The sequence below is a fragment of the Schistocerca serialis genome, chromosome 7 (genome assembly GCF_023864345.2).
Source record: "Schistocerca serialis cubense isolate TAMUIC-IGC-003099 chromosome 7, iqSchSeri2.2, whole genome shotgun sequence".
NCBI classification, from domain to species: domain Eukaryota; kingdom Metazoa; phylum Arthropoda; class Insecta; order Orthoptera; family Acrididae; genus Schistocerca; species Schistocerca serialis.
The window spans coordinates 291,893,674-291,918,190 of NC_064644.1; the positions used below are offsets into that span (position 1 = coordinate 291,893,674).

Consider the following 24,517-nt stretch of genomic DNA (forward strand, 5'->3'; position numbering starts at 1 on the left):
GTTCGGCGGCTTGCGTGTCAGTTTCACTGCTTGTTTTATCAAGCGTCTTCTCATTTGCCCTCACGGGGCTCGGTTTAATAGTTGCCGACATTGCCACATTTTGAAGTGGTTAGTAGCTATCAAACCTGCAATCTGAAACTGCCTGGCAGATTAAAACTGGCTGATAGACCGGGGTTCGAACGAGGAGCTTTTGCCTTTCGCGGGCAAATATTCTACCGAGTGAGACGTCCAGACGCGAGTGTAAACTGCCCTCACAGCTTTATTCCTGCCAAACTTCTCGGAAGTTTTTCTTGAATTATTTCCATTTAGAAGCGGAGATTCCATGACAATGAAAATCTACGCTTAATCCCAGTTACTAATGATAAAAAAAGGAATAATAAGTACTCTTCGAGAAGAGTTAAATTCCCCAACTTTTCTGCTGCATGTCACTGATATGAAGCTTTGTGCCGTGACCAAACATATGAGAAGCTGTATGATTTTACATGTGTTACTCATTCGCTCTAAGAACAGTCTAGGTGGGGTGACAGAGGAAAGTAGCAGTGTATGACTTTGGACAGTACTAATTTTTTTCCGTTGGCTAGTACGCTTAGCTTTGAATACTGTGTGCAAAGGGTGTCTACCTCGATTATATCAGTAAATTTAACCAACAGTGAACTCAATTCCATGCAACAGTTCTGTAATACACTCCTGGAAATTGAAATAAGAACACCGTGAATTCATTGTCCCAGGAAGGGGAAACTTTATTGACACATTCCTGGGGTCAGATACATCACATGATTACACTGACAGAACCACAGGCACATAGACACAGGCAACAGAGCATGCACAATGTCGGCACTAGTACAGTGTATATCCACCTTTCGCAGCAATGCAGGCTGCTATTCTCCCATGGAGACGATCGTAGAGATGCTGGATGTAGTCCTGTGGAACGGCTTGCCATGCCATTTCCACCTGGCGCCTCAGTTGGACCAGCATTCATGCTGGACGTGCAGACCGCGTGAGACGACACTTCATCCAGTCCCAAACATGCTCAATGGGGGACAGATCCGGAGATCTTGCTGGCCAGGGTAGTTGACTTACACCTTCTAGAGCACGTTGGGTGGCACGGGATACATGCGGACGTGCATTGTCCTGTTGGAACAGCAAGTTCCCTTGCCGGTCTAGGAATGGTAGAACGATGGGTTCGATGACGGTTTGGATGTACCGTGCACTATTCAGTGTCCCCTCGACGATCACGAGTGGTGTACGGCCAGTGTAGGAGATCGCTCCCCACACCATGATGCCGGGTGTTGGCCCTGTGTGCCTCGGTCGTATGCAGTCCTGATTGTGGCGCTCACCTGCACGGCGCCAAACACGCATACGACCATCATTGGCACCAAGGCAGAAGCGACTCTCATCGCTGAAGACGACACGTCTCCATTCGTCCCTCCATTCACGCCTGTCGCGACACCACTGGAGGCGGGCTGCACGATGTTGGGGCGTGAGCGGAAGACGGCCTAACGGTGTGCGGGTCCGTAGCCCAGCTTCATGGAGACGGTTGAGAATGGTCCTCGCCGATACCCCAGGAGCAACAGTGTCCCTAATTTGCTGGGAAGTGGCGGTGCGGTCCCCTACGGCACTGCGTAGGATCCTACGGTCTTGGCATGCATCCGTGCGTCGCTGCGGTCCGGTCCCAGGTCGACGGGCACGTGCACCTTCCGCCGACCACTGGCGACAACATCGATGTACTGTGGAGACCTCACGCCCCACGTGTTGAGCAATTCGGCGGTACGTCCACCCGGCCTCCCGCATGCCCACTATACGCCCTCGCTCAAAGTCCGTCAACTGCACATACGGTTCACGTCCACGCTGTCGCGGCATGCTACCAGTGTTAAAGACTGCGATGGAGCTCCGTATGCCACGGCAAACTGGCTGACACTGACGGCGGCGGTGCACAAATGCTGCGCAGCTAGCGCCATTCGACGGCCAACACCGCGGTTCCTGGTGTGTCCGCTGTGCCGTGCGTGTGATCATTGCTTGTACAGCCCTCTCGCAGTGTCCGGAGCAAGTATGGTGGGTCTGACACACCGGTGTCAATGTGTTCTTTTTTCCATTTCCAGGAGTGTATTTAACTCTGCGTGTTATGTCTGGCCTCGTTTACGATTTCGCAGAAGCAAATAAACGACGCGTCGTCTGTTCTGTGAGAATGATAAGGCCGGCTGCGTCGTGAAAGCTGCCGCTACCGACCGCAGACAGGCGACTTCTGCTCCCATGAGCCACTGGGCCATGATTCTTCTTAGAGTGAATAACTGGTACTGCGCTGTCTCTATCAGTGGAACTGGAAATAGCGTGAAAGCTGTGATTCATAGCTTTATCAACACTTTTGGTTCCAGATCTATAAAGAGATCTTACATGCAATATGTTTCAAGACTGCAAGTTTCGTGAAGTGTATCTGAATGTGTGAAGGACGCCCTGTAGGTGCTCGCAGTGTTCACAATGGGGAGGGAGGGCAAGAAAGAACTTAATTGATACAAATCACAAGTGGTTCAGAGATCACATATTTTACAGTAGCAAATTATCAATATCTGGCTGTCATTTCAGTCACAACTAGACTACGCGCCTTCTTTAAGTACTTTTATTGTATTGTTAATACCGTGGACGTTACATGTTACTTCGGTTGTTATGAAGTTATTTCGGCTGTAAAAACTTTATTCCTACTGTCCACATACAAAGACTAAGAATGGCATTGTAACATTCAACGCCCTGTGCCATCGAAGTTCGCACTTCTTTCTAAAATCATTGTGTCACGCTTTGGAATGTCGACTGTTATAATATTATTTTGACTGTTATCAAGAGCAGTATAAATCACAAGTAGCGACTAAAAGTAGCATTATAACATTGGACACCATATGCCATTAGTTGACCGATGTTTGTACTTTGTTCTAAGAATTTTGTGTCTCACGCTATCGATGTATAACCTATCAATGGTTGAAAAAGTGAACCACGTATTTTTCATACTAACTCGCACAGTTCCGCGTGGAACTGTATTTTACAATTCTCAACATGTCACTATGAATATTTTCACACTTGTTTCTTTACCAAAAAATCTGAACCCAGACGAAAAACAAATGTAAACCATACTGACTGCAGACTGTTCTATTGGGATAACATTTTCTCTGTGCACAACCGAGCTTACGTTTCATGTAACTTTTTTTTTATCACGTGGTAAAAGTTACGTAATGTACACCCCACCCCACTTTCACCCGCTACATTATTCGAATTTTATGTACGATACATAATATGAATCAAAATACTCGTCAGAGTCCTGTCCACTATATGAGATACGTTATCTGCATTTACACTGTAGTTTTAGTTTTCGTGATGAAAAGGACATTAAATGTAGCAAACTGTGTTTAAATATGGCGTGAACGTAAACATTAGGCTACGTTGCGGGTTAGTCTGTTTCCATAACCTTTATTTGGCATTCACATTCGTTGGTTCCACCAACTCACAACCAAATTATCACCTTTCAGCCTTACCTAAACCTCGGGCTACGCTACAGATCAGTCTGCCAGCACAGCCACGACTCCGTTGAGGCGTACAACACGTCACACACTAGCCTATCACGTCACAACCGACGAACAATAGTTGCGAGTAATAACAATATAATCTCATGTAACTTTTAGTCATTTGTGTTAATAAAAGCGCTGCCCTTAGATTATGACAAGTAATGACTTTCATAGGGGAGAACATATCAATTCCGTTGCGTAGACAGAATTCATTTGTCCAGATGTACCAGTTAACAGATTTGCAGGGGGTGCACAAAAAATGGAAACACCATAAACGCAATACGTTATCATGCCTGATACGGTGTAGGAAACCTGTTGCCATTTAAAACACTTTCAGTCGTTTCTAAATGGATAAATACGGGTCCAGTATGGTTTTTAAGGTAATCTCATACAACTCTTCGTGCAAAATAACTGCACGGTCAGCTAATGATGACGTTGGTGGATAGCGATTACGCATCCTTCTCTCCAAAGTAGACAACAAAGGTTCATTAATATTGAGATCTGGTGAACGAGATGGTTAGAGGAGATGCGAAAACACTCCTACCTGCTCTCAAAACCATTCTTGGACGATACGAGGCGTGTGAAGAGTGGCCCTTCCGTCTTGGAACGCAGCATCACGACTGGGAAACAGATATTGTACCGTGGGATAGACCTGACCTGCGACAATGGTTACATAATCCTAGGCAATAATACGACCTTTCAAGAGTAGCCATCAGTTCCACGGAACACTACAATATAGCTGCTCAAATCGTCACAGATCCCTCACGGCAATTCCCTCTCGGGACTTAATCCCGACCTGATGTTGGACACATTGTGAAATAAGACTCATCCGACCAAATGACATTTCTGATTGTTCCATGGTCTAGGTTAGGTGGCTTCGGCACCACATGTTCCTGTTACGAGTATTTGCATCGCTGATGAGTGGTTTTAAAATTCCTGCTCGTCCCGGAGTTCCAAGCTTATGGAGCTCCGTGTTGTTTTGGTACTGAGAGAATTCGCGACTGTGATAGTTTTGCAGCTGCCGTTCTCGTCTTACTCTTCAATGACAATCTGTCACGATCACTGAATATCCATTTTTGTCCGCGTTGTGGCTTAGCGGATGATGTTTTCACTTTACCTCTGCAGTAAGGCCGTTGGTTCAAATGGTTCAAATGTCTCTGAGTACTATGGGACTTAACATCTGAGGTCACCAGTCCCTTAGAACTTAGAACTGCTTAAACCTAACTAACCTAAGGACATCACACACATCCATGCCTGAAGCAGGATTCCAACCTGCGACCTTAGCGGTCGCGAGGTTCCAGACTGAAGCGCCTAGAACCACTCGGCCACACGGGCCGGCCAAGGCCGTTGACTGTGCCAGTTACGGATACATAAAATCGCAATGTGACAGCTGCGGTGATAAATAAGAGATATAACTTTTAACGACGGTGGAGTGCGGAGGGATACAGATCGTGAATTAGCAAACCATTATTTCAAACTGTAACAAATTACAACTAAAGTACTAGTTACAGAAAAATGACATTAATAGAAGTTCATCCCCAGTTGACACCTACTTGAGCGTGGTGGAGTCCTAGGAGAAGCTCCCAGCCGGCTGGGTGCCGCGCTTCCGGCCTGCGGTGGCTGTTTGGGGCTCCTTATTGATTTCGGCGCGCGCGGCTTTCCGCAGTGGCCTACCTACCACCAGGGCCATTGTCCGCCGCGCACCTTGACCCTGGCCGCACCTGCTCTTCACCTGGGCTCCACCCGCTTGACCTCATTCTCCGGCTCCACCACATAAATCTCGTACTACGCATTACATCGACATCCACACTCTCCCAATCACCGTGAAGTACATGGCAGGGGTTACTGTCTATTGTCTTAATGATACGCTGTTTCTGCCATTTGACTGTACAAAGTTCTTTATTTTACTCAACCGTAGCGCCCGCTGCTTCGCCCGAGTAGTGTGTGTAGTCTGCACAGATTTTTTGTTTTTTGTTCCCCTGTAATCAAATTTTTATGTTGTTTACAAAGTGCAACATCATCTAAGCTTTTCATGCTAATTAAGGCCACAGTATTACTGCTTTTCCAAATGTACTTCTGACCAAATAGCTATTCTGTTTAACCATGCCTTTTGCGTCCTTGTAGCCATACTTCCACAGGAACTTTCATCCCCTAACACATATTTCTTTACACCAGTTGAAATGGTTCAAATGGCTCTGAGCACTATGGGACTTAACTGCTGTGGTCATCAGTCCCCGAGAACTTAGAACTACTTAAGCCTAACTAACCTAAGGACATCACGCACATCCATGCCCAAGGCAGGATTCGAACCTGCGACCGTAGCGGTCGCCCGGTTCCAGAATGTAGCACCTAGAACCGCTCGGCCAGTCCGCCCGGCTTTACACCAGTTTTCGTGGATTTAACTTTTAATACTTTTCGTTTCAACAAAACACTTTCTTTATAATTTTTACCCCCTAAGAGGTTGAACACCCAAAAACACCGAAACACGTCTTTTTTTATTTGTAACTGAGAAGTTAGTTACCAATTTTCATAGCCGTAGCTTTAAAAATGCTTTACTCTTTAATAACGAATTATTTCCAAGAAACTTCCTCCCGCTATTTTACCGCCTTAATGGCTAAATTTCCAAAATTGCTGAAACACACATTTTTTTATTCCTGACTGAGAAACCAAATACTAATCTTCATAGTTCTGTCTTCGAAATAGCGACATATTTTCAAAAAGCCTTCCATCCCCTATTTCATCCGCTTTAGGGGTGGAACTTCGAATAATCACTTCTTAAACGATACCTACAGTCTAAGAGCCACACTCTCTCTTAAGTTCAATCTCCTGTCCTTGGCGATTTAGGATTGTCGATGACGAGTCATTGAGTCAGTCTGGCCATATTTCACCCCCTTAGGTGTTTAATTTTCTAACCGAGAAGCCAAATGCAAATTTTTGTAGATTTAGGTCTGCAAATGCGTCCATAATGAAACATTTTATAAAACATTTCATCTCTTATTTCAACCATTTGGGAGTTGAATTTCCAAAAATGCTGCAGCACGTATTTTTTTGTATTTGCAACCGAAAAGTCAAATACCAATTTTAGTACATGTTACTTTGAAAATACTATAGTAGTACTTCGATAATCTTTTATTTTCAAAAAAACTTTTACCCGCTATTTCATTCACATAAGGGGTTAAATGTACAATAATGCTGAAACTTGTATTTCTTTATTTCTGACCGAAAAACCAAATAGCAAATATCGTAGGTCTGACTACAAAAACTGCCTTAATAGCGACATGTTTTCAAAAAACCTCTCATCCTCTATTTCGTCCCCCTTACGGCTGGAACTTCGAAAAACCTCTCCTTAAACGGCGTCTGTAGTATAAGATCGACACCGTTTCTGAATTTCAAGCTTCTATCCTTTGTGGTTTGGGCTGGGTGATTATGAGTCTGTGAGTGAGTGGGTCAGCCAGTCGGGACACTGCCTCTTATAAACAGAGTACTATCAGATTTCGGCCATAAGCCATTGTCAGGTACAACACTATTGGATATTATTGGACTCAGTTAGGTCAAACTATATCCACCGTTGTTGTACTTCATAGCGAAATCATGACAGTACTATAAAATAAAAGGAGTTTGTATACTAAAATGGCGGAACTATCATTTCAACTTTAATACACGACTGTAGCCCCAAAAATATGAGAAGGTAATTACTTTTTTTGTTATTTTGTCACGCGCGAATAAACAATGTATTTAGAAGTGGGCATTTGCCTTCTTTCTTGCCCACATTTCTTTCGTGCTCTTCCTGTGTGCTTCTTTCCTCTCTTCAGAATACGATTTTCCAGTCTTCTGCGTTTCTTTTTTTTTCTTGGTCAACTTGCCATTTGTTAATTTTGGTCCCGAAGGTTTTCTGTTTTGGACGTCATCTGGTGTAGCTCTGGCCAACTATTTCTGACTGTATATAATATTTTATACTTGACGATGTGGTCTTACCACTGTTTTGTGTCTGACTTTATGTAATTGTTTTCTACCTGAATGTATGGTTTCAACACTGTAGGAGTTTCTTATCCTGCCATATCGCACTAAGTTGTGGGTAAAGAATTTGTCTATGGATCTATTTGTTCGTGCTTTGAAAACTTATTTTCCTGTTACTAGCGTGATGGAGGCGTTCAAAATTTGATTCATCGACGCCACATGCTGACGTCCAGACGCCTTTCTTGCTTTCGTTACAAACTATAGCTTAAATATCTTCTCGCAAAGATTTTTGCTATATTTGAAATATGTACTTTGTAAAGCTTGTTACCGCACGTATAGTTAATCACTTTATAAAAACAGTCGTAAAAGAGAGAAAGAAGAAAATATGTAAAATAAAATTACTCCTATACGGTGCAGTACCGATAAGCGCTCCCATTGTAGTATTCCTAATAGCTTCCACAGTGCAATGTCTCAGTTATGTGGATCGAGTTCAGCCCCGCACTAATTTACAAGATGTGTTTAACTGGAATGAATAGTTACGTGGTTGCTGCAATGGATGTTATTGCATAGGTTTGAGGTATGTACCAGTTATCATAAATTATCTTTGTAGTGTGGCACTGTTTTGTAATGTGGAAAGTACTTGCTATCTGGTTTCTCTTTTTAAGGATGATTTGATGACGAGGCTAGGCTCGAAACTAGCCATTAAGTAATAAAGAAGATTAACACTTAGCAACTTCGACATTTCTCTGCAATTTATTCCATAATTTCGTAGCCGGCCGGGGTGGCCGAGCGGCTCTAGGCGCGACAGTCTAGAACCGTGCGACCGCTACGGTCGCAGGTTCGAATCCTGCCTCGGGCATGGATGTGTGTGATGTCCTTAGGTTAGGTTAGGTTTAAGTAGTTCTAAGTTCTAGGGGACTGATGACCTCAGAAGTTAAGTCCCATAGTGCTCAGAGCCATTTGAACCATTTGAACCATAATTTCGTAAACCATAGAATTGCTGACGTCATGCCTTCCAGAATCCTGAAAACTAGTAAATTACGGATCATTTTTGACCTATGCCTGTCTATTGGATCTTATCCGTTTCCGCTTTACTGTTGTTGTGAAAGAATTCAACCTTTTGTTTTGTAAGTCTTCCTGGGTTCCTTCTTTTAATGTGTCCATAGAATCCTAACCAGCGTTTACTAATATCATTACGGATATTTGTCTATTGTTTGATTTCATGTTTGTCTCTAAGTCGATGTCGTTCATCTACATGCTTACACGCTTTGGCCTACAATTTTTCTTATGATTTTACGCTCCTTTTTCTCAATGTTTTCAGTGTCTGTTTTCCTGTTCAAAATTATTGTTTTTGAGCCATAGCGGCATTCTAGTTTAATTTCTGTATTGTAATATCTTAATTTTTTTGTACCTGCAGATACATTTCTTTTTGTAGAATATCTTGGGTAAGTCGATATGTTGTTTCCACCTTTGGTATTTAATATCGTTTCCTTTCGTTTCGATTCCTTTTGCCTGAATTGTTTCACCGAGATAATTAAGATGTGTATCTTCTTTAATTATGCCATTTTACGTCTCCACAAATTTTGGTGCTCGGTTGTTGCCTGTCACTTCTAGTGTCTTTTCAAAAAATATATGGCGACCGACTTTTCCGCAGCATTTTCTTTTTTTTCAAGAACTCAGTCTGATTTTGGGCTGATGGAATATTACAAATTAAGATTGCTTAATCGTCTCTAAGGTAGACAATCTATGGATATCTTGCTTGCGCCTAAAGTGAGTGGTTGCTCAACTTTGAAGATTGATACCTGTTTGCATCATTATTGTAACTTTTTTCTCGAAGGCGCAGTTTAAAAGTAATGGAGACAGCCCATCTCCTTGTCTTACTCCCGTTTTGATTTCTAAAGGATGTGAGATTTCTCCCATAAATTTAGCCTTGGACTTTAAGCCTGTCAGCGACTATTTTATGGCTGCAGGTGATTTCAGATGTAGACCTTATTCTTTTAATATCGAAAAGAGTGATGCGCAGCCAACAGCGTCATAGGCTTTTTTGAAATTAACAAATCTGCAGACTCAGTTTTTGTTAAAAAATCCTCTGACGTCTGCTCTGGGCAAGAACGGCCCTGTCTGTATCCTACCTGATATTTTCAATTTTCTTTCTTTTTGTTGTATAAGATTAATTTCCGACTCATTCACGGATGCGTGACAATGGTTAGGTTTGCCCGCCCGGTTACCCGTGTGGTCTAACGCACTGCTTTTCGGATTGGGAAGGAGCGCCTGGTCCCCGGCACGAATCCGCCCGGCGAACTTGTGTCGAGGTCCGGTGAGCCGGCCAGTCTGTGTATGGTTTTTAGGCGGTTTTCCATCTGCCTCGGCGAATGTGGGCTGGTTCCTCTTATTCCGTCTCAGCTACACTGTGTCGGCGATTGCTGGCCAAACAAGTTCTCCACGTACGCGTACACTACCATTACTCTACCACGCAAACGTAAGGGCTACACTCGTCTGATATGGGACGTTCCCTGGGGGAGGGGGGGGGGGGGGGTCCACAGGGGACCGAAACGCACAATAACCCTGGGTTCAGTGTGGGGCGGCGGAGGGGTGAAGTGGACTGCGGTAGTCGTCGTGGGGTTGTGGACCACTGCGGCTGCGACGGGGACTGAGCCTCTCAGTCATTTGTAGGCCCCGGGTTAACATACAATATAATACAATGGTCAGGTTTTATTGCAACATATGTTAAGGATGTCTGCCTGCATAGCTGAGTGCTGTGTGGAGGAACCGGATAAATTACCGGTACCTCCAGGTATTTTTTCTTAGTGGCAGGACTTGAACAGGATGCACTAGGCCTCGTGATGCAAACTGAGCAGATACTTGACCGAACAGTAGCTAGGGAAATTAATAACACCCGAGTGAGTGGTGCGCTGAACCGGCGCCTATCCATACCACACCTTAATGACGTCAATGGCACAGGATGACGCGGCGGCCGATCGGTACTATCGGTCCTTCACGGCCAGTACGCAGAGCTGGAACGTATTGTGTGTCCACAAAGTCCCGCTATCATTTCAAAAAAATCGTAACTTGGAAACTATTAGTTTACTATAGCATCGTTGTAGATTTCAAAACGTTTAGCAGCTCTCCGAGTTTTTTTTTTTCTGTTGTTCCAGAATTTCTTTGTATATCCACTTGTCGGCCGTGGAACATCGAGATGATATTAGAGTTCCGGCTATGTACAGGCCAGCATCGCTGAGTCAACACTTCTGTTAGTTTATTCGCCGACGGACAGGGGCAATGTCATTGACTGTTGTATACATGGAATCCTTGACGTAACCTTACAAGAAATAGTCTATCGGTTGGGCGTAGGTGTAATGCGAAGTGGAGCATCAAGATCCTTCAGCCTCAGAGGAATTGTGTTATTCAGTGCATATTGCATATTCAAACTCCAATATGGGGTGCGCTGAAATGTAGCTTGCATCTGTCACCAAGGGGACACAGGGGAACGCCCACTTCGAGGAAGGTGTTTCACGCTGGGAAGCAACGTATTTGTTGACTCTTCTAGGAAGGTGCGCAATCGGAACCTTAAGAATAAACCACGCTGTGAGGCAGAAAACCTCTCTGACAACGTCTGCCACAAGAGTTGGTTGATCATCTCTGTGACGCTTTCGTGCTTAATAAATGAACCTCTAAGGAAATGCGCCACTTTTCTTTGTATCTCCTCAATTTCCTCTGTCAGTCTCATCAGGTATGGATCACATACTTACGAGCAATGTTCAAGCATTAGTCGAACGAGCGATTTGTAAGCTACTTCCTTTGTTGATGGACTACATTTCCTGAGAGGTCTTCCAATGACTCTCAGTCTGGCATCCGCCTTATTCGCAGTTAACATTATGTGGTCATTCCCTTTCATATCTCTCATACGCAAACTCCTAGGTATTTTATGATAGTTCTGCATACAGTAAAGGCTCTTTCTGTCTATACATTCGTAATCTCTCACGTTTTTTATGTTGAGAGTCACTTGCCACTCCCTGCACCAAGTGTCGATCCTCTTCAAGTCTTCATGCATTTCGCTACAATTTTCTAGCGTCGCGACTTCTCTGTACGCAACAGCATCATCCACGAAATGTCTCATGGACTTCTGATGTTGTCTACTGGGTCATTTATACATATTGTGGAAAGTAATAGTCCTATAAAACCTCCCTGGCACACCCGAAGTTACTTTTACGTCTGAAGGCTTCTCTGCGTTGAGAATGTTAGAAGCTCCTTATTCCACTCACATAGTTGGTGTGATATCCGTATTTGGTTCATCAGGCAGTTTTTACATAATGTAAAGTTTATACATAATGTAAAAAATGTGTCTGTACCTCCTCATTTTCATCCGACACTAGTGTGAGTTTTATTGCAATAATATTTGTCTTAGCATAGCCGATGAATTACTTTCCCAAAATAGTTCTATATAATATAACTACATGCTAGTTTTCATTGTTACATAAATGGGTAGGACACAAACGAATGCGCAGTTTGTGCTATACAAACGCATACGTTGTGATTTAAATCGTCTCAGGACATAAGATGTGTTGACGTGGAAAGATGACCCAGCAGAACGTAGAAATACCGTCTGAGCAAGTGCTATAATGGTTAGGACAGTGGACACGCAGTTGGGAGGACGTCGGCTCTATCCATGCCCGACCTATCAAGATTTAGGATTTTCGTTTTTTTCTAAAATCAATTAACACGACTCTCGGCACATTTTCTTTGAAAAGGACATTGCCCTATCCTTCTAATATCCAAGCTATTGCTGCGTCGTTGCTAGCACTGAAGCGAAACAAAACCTTCACAATCTTGCCATCTAAAACTTGGGTGGCGTTACCGTCAGCTAAAACATGTATGCACTTTAAATTCAGCATTTTGCAGCAATATGGCACATCACGAATGCAGTTTGCGCAATATCGGGACGATGAAACAAAATATGTTGTTCTAGACATCTATTTATATACGCTGCAGAAGTGTACCAATTTCAAATTTTGTAAGAGTATGTTGCAAATGGAACACAACTATCCGCAAATGACATAGGCATAGATGTTCAGGCCAACCAATACACTGTTCAGAGTAAAATATACAAGGGTTCGTCGAACGAAAACATAAAATAATAATAATTTGTTAAATATGATTTATGGAAAAAAACTGGAAGACAAGTGTGCCATTTTTCGATATAGCTGACGTCCAATACACTTCCTCGAGCGCACAGGAAGTGCACAGATTTCCCTGATTAAAAAAAAAAAAATTAAAAAAAAGTCTCGGTGTCTTGTGCGCTTGGTGTACCTCTTCATCGGAATGACATTTCTTTCCTCCTATCGCTTCTTTGATCAGTCTAAACACGTCTTAGCGACCTGAGGCAGGTTCTGTTGGTTCTGTTTAGTACGGCGAATGTGAGAATCGAAATGGAAGTCAGTGATGGTGCAGTTGCTTCACAGGCAGCATGAGTGGGACCGGTCAGATTGTAAAATGGCAGTTGCAGTCAGACGCCCGCGTCCATTTTATCTGACTGCAGGCTGAAGTTGATTTTTTTAACAAATCCGAATATGACGCTCTAGTGATAGTGTAGTGTTGCAAGATAAAACTTCGTTCATCCCAAAAGATAGTCAGCACAACCACCCCTCCAGATGGCTGCACCCTAAACTTCTGTTTTGGTGATGTGAAATGGCGCGATTATTTTCTTGCTCTTTGGTTTCAGCTTGATGGTAGCATATTCTGGTCTCATATCCTGTAAAGACACACGCAAAGCATTCATCACCTTTTGTGTCAGTACGATTTAAAAATTCTTCACAGGCGTCAACATGCCTCTCTTTCACTTCTATAGTGCAATGCCATGGCACTCATCTTGCAGACACTTTACAAACCCCAAGCGCGTCACGAATAATGAGACTGTTCAGCCATGTCTAATGTCCAGATTTGGAGGTATTTCATCAACCATCACACGATGATTGTGCATCACAATGGCTTCACTTGCTACGATGAACTCCAATGTCACAATGTGATGTGCCTGACCTGAGCAGGGAGCGTATGCTACGGAATTCGAGTCATTTCTGAACTCCCTACTCCACTCGCACACTTGTTGCAGTGATAAACATGCTTCAACCTACTGGACACTTATTCGAAAAAGAATTTCAATATTTTCCGTGCTTTCGCTGCTCAGAAGACGTGTGAAAGAACGCTATTCCTCGTGGGTGCATGCCGCCAGCGGGACAGTCGCTGAAAACGGGTATCGTGGCAGCGTTTCGCTTGTCTGCTGCATGCTGCTACCTGTTGGAGGTTGTTTACGACACTGGTAACAGTGCTGCTAATTTATAGAACAATGACACTAGAAAGAGTGTGTTTATTAAGTTTCTTTTTAGGTTTTCATTTAACTCCTCTTCGCAATTTTTAAACTGTGGTGATATCACCACAATGTCACACTAAAAGCAATCACGTGTTGTAGATTTATTAAAAACCTTTATTTGGTCGGGATCGTTACACCAGGTAATTAAGAAAGAAACTAGCTTTTTAAAATATGTACTGTAACTGTCTCAGCTGCAGTTACATTTGATAACAAGTTTCGATAAGATTTAATGATTATCTTCAAATCTAAAAATAAAATGAAATGAAACAGTAATAAATAACTATTTATGTACATAACGTAGAATCAAAATATTTAAAATTAAAATTATTAAATTTGTGCCTCAATAAGTAGATAACATAGACTCACAACATTTAAAATTAATCATGTGTTGTGAAAAGTCAAATTTCTCTCTTAAAGTTTTTCTCTAAAAAGAACATAATCATAAGCTGCAAAATAAAAGGAACAGCAGTATAGTAAACTTGACTCAACATTCAGTCGTATGCAGCTTTTTATTAAACCCATCGTGCATCATACAGAACGATGTGTCATGGATGATTGGTAGAGGAGAGAGAAAGATGGAAGGAGGAGAGAAGAGGCACTTATAGTTAGCAGTATTAAAATGTAACAAATATGTTGCCTGAAGAGAGTAATACAATAAATTTAAAACAAAGAATATGTTTGGATAATGCACCAAGCCTTGAAGCATCAAACATCTTTTTAAAATTGAATTGCAACATTGGTCTAAAATACTGAGTGCACGAAGCACTCACCAGAGTGCGTTTGAGGTGTGTCTTTTCTGCTTGTGTACCGTGGGCTCAGTGTGTATGCGGCCACTCTTCCAAGCCCTCTTCCTCCCCATACACATTATCCATTACATATTGGGCTGTATGGTGTGAAGTGGGTTAGTATAACACTGGGTACCGCTGAATATTGCCACAAGTTTACAGAAGTTCTCTGCTTTTTATTTTACAGCTTGTATCTTTTTTAAAAGGTGTTTGATTTTCCACAACTCATGATTAATCAGGTAAAGCTTTAAGAATTTTAAGTTTTAAGTAGCGTCAATCTATGTTATTTACTTATTCAGATAAAATTTTAAGAATTTTCAATTTTAAATATTTTCAGTCTACATTATCTTCTTAAATAGTTATTTATTAATGGTTTACTTTAATTTTACTTTTAAATCCGAACATGATCACTGAAAGTGACCGAATGAAGTTATGAAATGTGACTAATTGCACGTAAGGCTGTTACAATAAATATTTGAAAAAAATTTATCCATCTGTTCAAAAATGTTCAAATGTTTGTGAAATCTTATGGGACTTAACTGCTAAGGTCATCAGTCCCCAAGCTTACACATTTCTTAACCTAAATTATCCTAAGGACAAACACACACACCCATGCGCGAGGGAGGACTCGAACTTCCGCCGGGACCAGCCGCACATTCCATGACTGCAACGCCAAAGACCGCTCGGCTAATCCCGCGCGGCTATCCATCTGTGAGATCTCTCGTGACAATATGTCATTCGTTATTAAACTGGCTTTTATTGCCTGAATGATCTGTCAATGAAAGCGCTCTTTTTAATTAAAAAGTGATTAACCTATGGTAATTATGTTAAATGTTTTTAAACCGCCACCAAATTTGTAACGTCGAGGCTTAAAGAGAAGAGCGACATGAACAGTAGCAGCCTTTTTTCTCTTTTAACCCTACCACTATCAACATATTTTCCATAACATGCATTACCTACGGGAGCGGGGGGCGACTTTATACCCGTGTTTTTATTGTTGTTTCTTAAGTCCAAAGATTGGTTTGATGCAGCTCTCCATGCTGCTCTATCCGTGTGAGCGTCTTCACTTCGATAAACTACTGAAACCTAAATCTTTCGGATTCTGCTTACTGCATTCGTCTCTTGGCCTCCGTTTACGACTTCTCCCGCCCCTCCCACACACTTCCCTCATATACTAAATTGGCGATCACCTGATGTCTCAGAATGTGCCCTATCAACGGATCCTTTCTTTTGATCTAGTTGTCACAAATTTCTTGTCTTCCTAGTTTTATTAAGTACTTCCTCATAGTTACGCCACTAACCCATCTAATCCTCAACATTCTTCTGTAGCACCACATTTCGAAAGCTTCTATTCTCTTTTTATCTAAACTGTTTATCATCCATTTCCACTTCCATACATGGCTACACTCCAGTCAAATGCCTTCAGAAAATACTTCCTAACACTTAAATCTACATCCCAGTTAACATATTTCTCTTCTTCAGAAATGCTTTTCTTGCCATTGCCAGTCTACATTTTGTACCCTCTCTACTCTGACCATCATCAGTTATTTTGCTGCCCAAGTAACAAAACTCATCAACTACTTTAAGTGTCTCGTTTCCTAATCTGATTCCCTTAGCATCACGCGATTTAATTCGACTACATTCCATTACCTTTGTATTGCTTTTGTTGACGTTCATATTATATTCTCTTTTCAAAATACCGTCCATTCCGTTCAACTGCTCTTCCAAGTTTTTTGGTGTCTCCGAAGGAATTATAGCAGCATCGGCAATCCTCAAAGTTTTTATTTCTTTTCCCTGAATTTTAATTACTAATCCAAATTTTTCTTTGGTCTCCTTTACTGTTTGTTCAATGTAGAGATTAAATAACATCGAGGATAGGCTACGACCCTAAAAAATAAAAAGAATCTTTAACTGTTCTTGATTTCTATTAACAATATGATTTTTAAATAGGTTCATAAGTCTAAGTAGGGTCCAGAACCCGAAAATGGCCCTTGGAAGTTCATTCTTAGCAATATCTACACATTTTCAGTAATGCGAAGTACTACGCTGGGGGTAATTTATGACCATCAACAAAAAAATTTAAAAATGAAAATTTTGTTCATTGTTGTTGACTTTTAGTTCTAACATACTTAGTGAAGAGATATTGATGTGCAAGTAAGTTCCTGAACTTGAAAACACTGAATATGACATTGATTGCAGAAAGTGAGATCACTTCTAAGAACTAAATTTTTGGATTATGTTTAACTGAGAAATGTAAAATATTTATGGAATACGACAGAAGAATTCGTTAAAAACAATAAATATTTTTTTAGAACTTTAAAATGTGTATTGACTGACTAAATTACAATATTTTTGAAAGGTGGGCATAAAGTACAGGTCTCCTACCCCTACCCCCACCCCCAATTGGCCCCTTGGTATTTCGAGGGTTAAGGACGTTCCTTTTTTATACTGCAAATGCACATACACCGCCATTTCCTTCCCCATTAAACGAAGCTTTTACTGTGGGATATCGGTCGGCGAGATATCTCTACAGAAACTGGCTGTTGATGCAATAACGCTAGTGTCGCTCAGAGAGATGAACCTGCCGTTGGCGGCCATGTTCTCGATGTGACGCCTGTAATGAGAACGAGGCACGCTGTAGCGGCGTTTATGTGAGAAGAGACGCAAACTGGGAGGGGCGTGGCGCGTCAAGTTCTTCCGCTTCGCTGGGCTGGGCTGGTCGACACAGGCGCCTAGCGCCTACCCTCACCTCGCCTCACCTCAGGCTCGCCGTTTTTTCTCCTCGCTGCCACACCACACGCACAGTGAGTCACGCCAACAGCTCCGTTCGATACGGCGTCCGCATTGTTGGTAATCTGTAGAGAGGCGTCGGCGTGTCCGTAAGGTCACCCGCCATGGAGCGCCCTTAAAGCAGCACTGGCAGTCCATTATCACCACTGACACCCTGTTGAGTCACCCAGCGCCAGATCCAAATACGATGGTATTCAGAAATCCCCAAAATATAATGTTGTTGTTGTTGTTGTTGTGGCCTTCAGCCCTGAGACTGGTTTGATGCAGATCTCCCTGCTATTGTTTCCTCTGCAAGCTTCTTCATCTCCCAGTACTTACTGCAACCTACATCCTTCTGAATCTGGTTAGTTTATTCATCTCTTGGTCTCCCTATACCATCTCTTGGTCTCCCATCCACGCTGCCCTCCAATGCTAAATTTATGATCCCTTGATGCCTCAGAACATGTCCTACCAACCGGTCCCTTCTTCTTGTCAAGTTGCGCCACAAACTCCTCTTCTCCCTAATTCTATTCAAAACCTCCTTATTAGTTATGTGATCTACCCATCTAAGCTTCAGCATTCTTCTATAGCACCACATTTCGAAAGCTTCTATTCTCTTCTTGTCCAAACTATTTATCGTCCATGTTTCACTTCCATACATGGCTACACTCCATACAAGTACTTTCAGAAACGGCTTCCTGACACTTAAATCTATACTCGATGTTAACAAATTTCTCTTCTTCACAAACGCTTTCCTTGCCATTGCCAGTCTACATTTTACATCCTCTCTACTTCGACCATCATCAGTTATTTTGCTCCCCAAATAGCAAAACTCCTTTACTACTTTAAGTGTCTCATTTCCTAATCTAATTCCCTCAGCATCACCCGATTCAGCTCGACTAGATTCCATTATCTTCGTTTTGCTTTTGTTGCTGTTCATCTTATATCTTCCTTTCAAGACACTGTCCATTCCGTTCAACTGCTCTTCCAAGTACTTTGCTGTCTCTGACAGAATTTCAATGTCATCGGAGAACCTCAAAGTTTTTGTTTCTTCTCCATGGATTTTAATACCTACTCCGAATTTTTCTTTTGTTTCCTTTACTACTTGTTCACTCCCTTCCCAACCACTGCTTCCCTTTCATGCCCCTCGACTCTTATAACTGCCATCTGGTTTCTGTACAAATTGTAAATAGCCTTTCGCTCCCTGTATTTTACTCCTGCCACCTTTAGAAATATAATATATTGCATAATAAATAAATAAATAAAACACCCACAAGAGAAGGAGGAGACGAAATGAAACTTCGCTGATTGAGTAGGTACGTGGTACTATTTCAGTAATTACGAAATGCAGTCAATGTACAACTAACTGTGCAATACAAGTCCACTTATCGATATGAAGCTGCACACCCTCTGTTCTGGATGCATGGTGCGGGGGGAAGGGGGGGGGGGAGCCTCCTTAACTCTCCTGAATCAGGCCGGCCAACAGCTCTTATAACTGGTTCTTCATATGCTGGACACTAACAATGGGACGGAATTGACAGCTGAGCTTGTCTCGCGAATGTTCTATTCCAGATTGAGATCCAGATCTTTCTCACCGCAGGAGTACCTCACCATCACGCACAAAGCTCATAGAGGCGTGTGCCATGTGTACAGAAGCATTGTCCTCTTGAAAAGGGGTACGACCATACCGTCACGTGAGAGGTCGCACATAAGGATGCAGAATGTCCGTGACATACCGTTGTGCAGTCAGAGTTCCTTCAATCACTACCATCCATAACCTGAAATCTTATCCGATGGCTCTACACACCATGATGTAAGAAGTAACATCACTATGCATCTCCAAAACATCGTAAAAATTGCACCTGTCCCCACGTCACCGCCAACTGATAATGCTGCCTCATACGAGTACCCGGTATTACCGTATCCGTTACAGTGAGTACTCAACATCGGACGCCCTTAACATCCCTTCTATACCCTTTCAAGGCATGGTAATAATACTAAACGCGCACAGCACTGATGAATTCTGGCGACCATTAGTCCAGTATTTGACAATTATTTCTTAAACGTAGAGACATGGAAACTTCATTTAACAATGAAAACAAATACTTTATAAGGAATAAGATGTTTAATAATTCATAAAAAAATTAACAGAGAAAGTCGTCTCATGCAGGAAATACACAAAGCAAAAAGATAACTTTTTGATCAAATCCTGAGACAATAGATGTTTGGCAAAATGTTATTGAAGAAAAAATTACTATGCCAAAGGAGTCGAGTTAGAACTAAATAACACCTCTTCAAAGAGTTGAAGAGAACACTGTTGTACTACAGCACAAAATTAATGAAAATATAAGCAGCAGGCCGACCAATATGACTGCAGCAACGCAGATTACTATTTACATTGTTTTGACGATGAATTATTACAGCATACATCTTTCCTTCGATGTGTTTCTAAGTAATTGTGTGTGTTGCGGCTGGCCCCAATAGTATTAGTTTTAAGACATAATTAATGTTAAGTTATTTTAAATATATGAAAGACTTATCAGTTAAGATAAATGTACTTCAAATAAGTAATGTGTACACTGTTTGGCATTATGAAAATATGCATAATACAATTTGTATCTTTCAATCTATGTGATAATTAATATTGTAACTGCTACTTCTTTTAGGAACAGCTATAATTTTTATGCTGGAGCAGTGTGTTTACTTACTAGGATGAGTTTATCATTCATAACGATAGTTCATTTAGTAGTTGCTAGGACAATCGAGTAACAGATGTGGGGATGAGAAAATTATATATATGAGAGGGGGCTCAAAAGAATCTACAATTAGTTACATACTTTCAGCTTCACAAAAATGTTTGCAATTGGGATCACCATGAAAATAGTGTCAAAGTAGTACCTAATGCACTTGTCTCAACATTTCATCCATTGATGCGTACTGTTTTTAGATCCACACAAAATTATTTCAGAAAGTTCCTTAAATGATTTTTGTCGACTTTTCTTTCCTGAGAAAGATTGACTTCTACGATGTTTTTCACTCTAGAGAACAATGTAAGTCACCGCCAGCCATTTCCAAAGCCATTTATTAAAATACTCCGCCCAAGTATGTTATCATCACATGAGTTTCTCAGACTCTTTGTGGCCGGCGACATTGTCATGTTGGAGGAGATAATGCCTCACGCAAACATTTTAGTAGCACTTTTATGTGTCACACGTCACTAGCTGGTTAACTACGACACATTACAGGACAAATTCGTGGTGAACTGCCCTCTCCATGGTAAAAGACAAACCACCATCGTTTCCTCCATTAATATCAGCTACTGTCTGCAGTCGCGGTAGACAAAAATGAACATGCCAGTCGGGTCCTGAATACTACGCAAGTCTGACTGGCCGCTGTGTCATCCTCTGCTAATGGAGTAATTTGGATGTGATATGGAAGCGTCTGCGGTCAGCATGCAGCTTTCCTAGACGTTGTCAGCAGCTTTTCGAACCTGGAAGCCGCTACTTCTCAAACAAGTAGCTCATTAGTTGGCCTCAAGAGAAAAAAAAGTATCCTTGGAAGTACCGGGAATTGAAGCCAGGTCTTCTGCATGGAAATTAGAGACGCTGATCGCTCAGCTGCAGAAGTAGACATAATCGTGGTGATGAAGCAGTTTTCCATTCTCTCTGCTGTTGCCTGGTGTTTGAGTCGTACTCATGACACCACGTATGATCACCCCTAATAACATTTGACAAAAAATTTATATTAGTGTGTTGTTGTGTGTTGCCTGCAACTGCAAAAAGCCTAATGCGTGATACGGCGTTTCTCAAAATAAAGTATACCAACCTAACTCACGTTTCCTCACGCTTCACAATTGGCAAGTTGATTTAAGACAATGTCTTCTTAGCGGAAGAATTCGTCTCTAAGATGCCATAGAATTTTCTTTCTTTTCTGCCTATCTTAAGAACTCGTTAATTCGGATGAGCTCCTTTTCTTCTTGTCCTTATTCTGTTACAAAATTATTTCATTGTCATACTTTGCAACCTTCTTTGCTCTACCGTCCATTACTTGATTTTCCTGGGTCTAATCCAATTATAGAGACCTATGGCACCATCAATTTTTGATGTGAAATTTATCCTGTAGCAAATATGTTTCCTGTTTTCCGATTTTGTCATATCCCTGTGCACCTCTTAGATCCCGCGTACTTCAGTTCTCGTGTTCACAAGGAAGTTCAATATTTAATGTGCTCAGGTCCCTTTCTCCGCAAGTTCTGGGTCCTACATAATCCTGTTCTTACGTGGTTCTGACTTTTATAAATAATAAAGCCTTAGGTTCTATTACGTCTAGTAACGTCTTAATTTGACGTTGATCGAATGTTTCTTTTTACTGTAGATGTTCATAGTGAGTTAGTATGCTAAATTCAACTTGTTTATGAGTGCTCTCACAGCATTTTTTTCTATGAGTCACATCCATTCTCTTAAGTATTTAAATGTCTCTACTACTTCATTTATAATGAATATAATATTTACGATAGCCTTTATGTTTTTAAACCATAAAGTTGAGTATCGACGTGTCGTCTTCCTGTATTCGGGGCCGGTTTAGGGTTCAAGTGACCCAAGCTGCCGGTTGACCATGTTTCTCAATTTGTAACTACTTTCATTACACTTTTTCTAAAATGTAACTACTTGTTACTGAGTTTTTTCACGTGTAACATATAGTTTACGCAGCTAAATAGTATCTTATGTTTAATGCAAGTAAAGTAAGTAAATACCACTCACGCATTAGGCCTTAGGCCTGTTCCGATTGCTGCCTATAAGGCAGTACGAGGATCAATCTATGATCGTGACACATGTGATCAACATGCCACTAATCCCTCCAGCCTTTGTTACCGGTAGACGAATCCTGACGATGCCGCTGCTTCTTTATTCAAGCAGTTCCTCATTTGGTCTCACAAGGGCTGAGTGGACGCCTTGCGAGGCTCCCTTTACTCAGAAAAAACTCAGTAGGTACCAGGAATCGAACCCAGATCTTTCCGCACCAAATACAGCGACGCTTGGCTACGGAGATCAATATAAGATTATGTGATTTTTTTTGCATTCTGTCCCACTTTTTCTGATGTAAATTGAAATAATTTCAAAATAATATTATTAAACAGTTGCATTACTAAACTCAAATATAATACAAATTATGTATATGCATTCTTTCTACTCAATTTAAAGAGATAGCACATTTTTACTGACGTTAGAACAATACGGTAGTTCTAGCTCTGTCTGTTTTCACTTAAAGATCTCAGAAACAACATTATGCTGAAATTTTTTCCTCTTTTTGTATTGAGCACTGGTTAAGATTAAGAAACTTATTTCTGGTACAGATGATAGCCTCTGTAGTTCTTAGTTTAAAATAAAATAAGCAAACCCATTTGCAGCGTCACTGTATTTAATTAGGAAAGGCAGCTAACGTTTGAGGAAGGTGTGTGGGAGGGGGAGGGGGGCACCAGACGACGATATGCCGCTTGTATGGAGAAATCTTCTTGAACCAACCCTGCATATATTCGTTAGCTGGAATTCTAGTTGAGATTTAACTATCCAATGCAGTATTTGACTTCTGAAGTCTTCTAGGAATATCAGGCAAATTGTTTCAACGAGTTTCCTACTCGTTATCTTCAGACAACGATGAATATTAGGAAACGCGTTGCAATGTTGCTACAAGGCGACTGTGACAAGAAAGAAACTCGTTGGAACGTTACTAAAAAAGACGCTGCCACTCGGCTGATTCCCCGATAAGATTTTATCAGTGTAATTTACCGGGAAAGCATCCACTCACATACATTGTTTGGACGCTAGATTTGAAGAAACTATATACTTTCAGTGTTCAACGCGAGTCATTTATGAAGCTGTTTCTCTGACAATATTTCGGTATACATAGTAATATAACGGGAAATGACGAACGACAGTTTACAAGCAGGCTTTGCCAGTCTGTCCTCGCTAACTGGTGCGACGTACCTTTTGTTTCGCAGACGAGCTGGGTATCAACAAGGACAGATACAAGTCGCTGGCCGACGAGATGGACTCCACTTTCGCCGAGCTGGCCGGCTACTAGAGCACAGCCACCCGCTTCTGACGTCACTGCTGCCACCGACACCAGCGCCATCATCTCGCAGGCTGCCGCATCTCCTCCGACATCCACCAAAGGCAGCAAGAGTCCTGCAACAACGACCAACTGGCAAATGGCACTGCCACTCACAACAATGCTTTTCATGTGTTTTCTCTCTTCCTTTCTTCTCGCTTCTCTCTTTCTCCTACGTTCGTTCTCTAATTTAGCTGTAAAATCGCTCAGCAGCTCCTGTCTCTTTCTGTCTTTCTCTCTCTGTCTTTCTCCACTTCGGCTTGTTTTAAAATCGATTGATACGGGAAAAGAAACTTACAGGCAATCGTCCACTCATTCTGACGTCCATGGGGCTCTTACGGGAGGCGCATTCTCAAAACTAAGTGCGCCGAATGATGTTTCACACTTTTCAACACATACCACGATTTTCAACGATGAAGCCTGCATAAAATTAGACGCGTGCAAACATCACATTCAACATATCATATGACTATTATGTTTTCTGTATCTTCTTTCAGTTTTGTTGTAAGAAGTTAACTGGACAATACTCGAGACCAGTTCTGATATGGAGTAACATATTGACAATGTTGAGAGTACTTGTGTTTTAAATATAGAGCAGATATGTCAACTAAAAGCTCAATATCTGTAAATTTTAGTTCTTTAATTAAATTATTGAACTAAACCAGAAGTTTAGTGTCCACTTTATTTTTCGAATAAAATAACTGTGACGTTCAACGAGCTTTGCTTTGCTCTGAATTATTTTACCTTGAACCATTTTACACAAATGTTTACAGTTGCAAATGAAATTTTTTGGCAACAATGAAAAAAAGTTGTTACTGCCCACATCTCATGATGGTCATCAACAATTTATAGCGTGAAACAAAGATAGTAATAAACGAATAGCAGGAAAGAGCGGATAAGATAAAAGTAAATGACTGAAAGAGAAAAGGGTATTATCTGTGACTCACTGTTTTTGGCATTTGTACTAATGGTGTCTATAGACAATGGAA

General features: G+C 41.5%; 1 protein-coding gene across 2 annotated transcripts in view; it reads left to right on the forward strand.

The window, feature by feature from the left end:
- The window catches only part of LOC126413336 (tropomyosin-1), a 102,246-nt gene extending 78,004 nt beyond the window's left edge, over nucleotides 1-24,242 (forward strand). For both annotated transcript variants that reach the window (XR_007575366.1, XM_050083247.1), the window contains one exon: nucleotides 23,419-24,242. Coding sequence is in view for 1 of the 2 variants with exons in the window: in XM_050083247.1 (XP_049939204.1) it covers nucleotides 23,419-23,501 (83 nt within the window). In the remaining variant the exon portion in view is untranslated. The remainder of the gene's footprint in view (nucleotides 1-23,418) is intronic.
- Nucleotides 24,243-24,517: the final 275 nt, after the last annotated feature.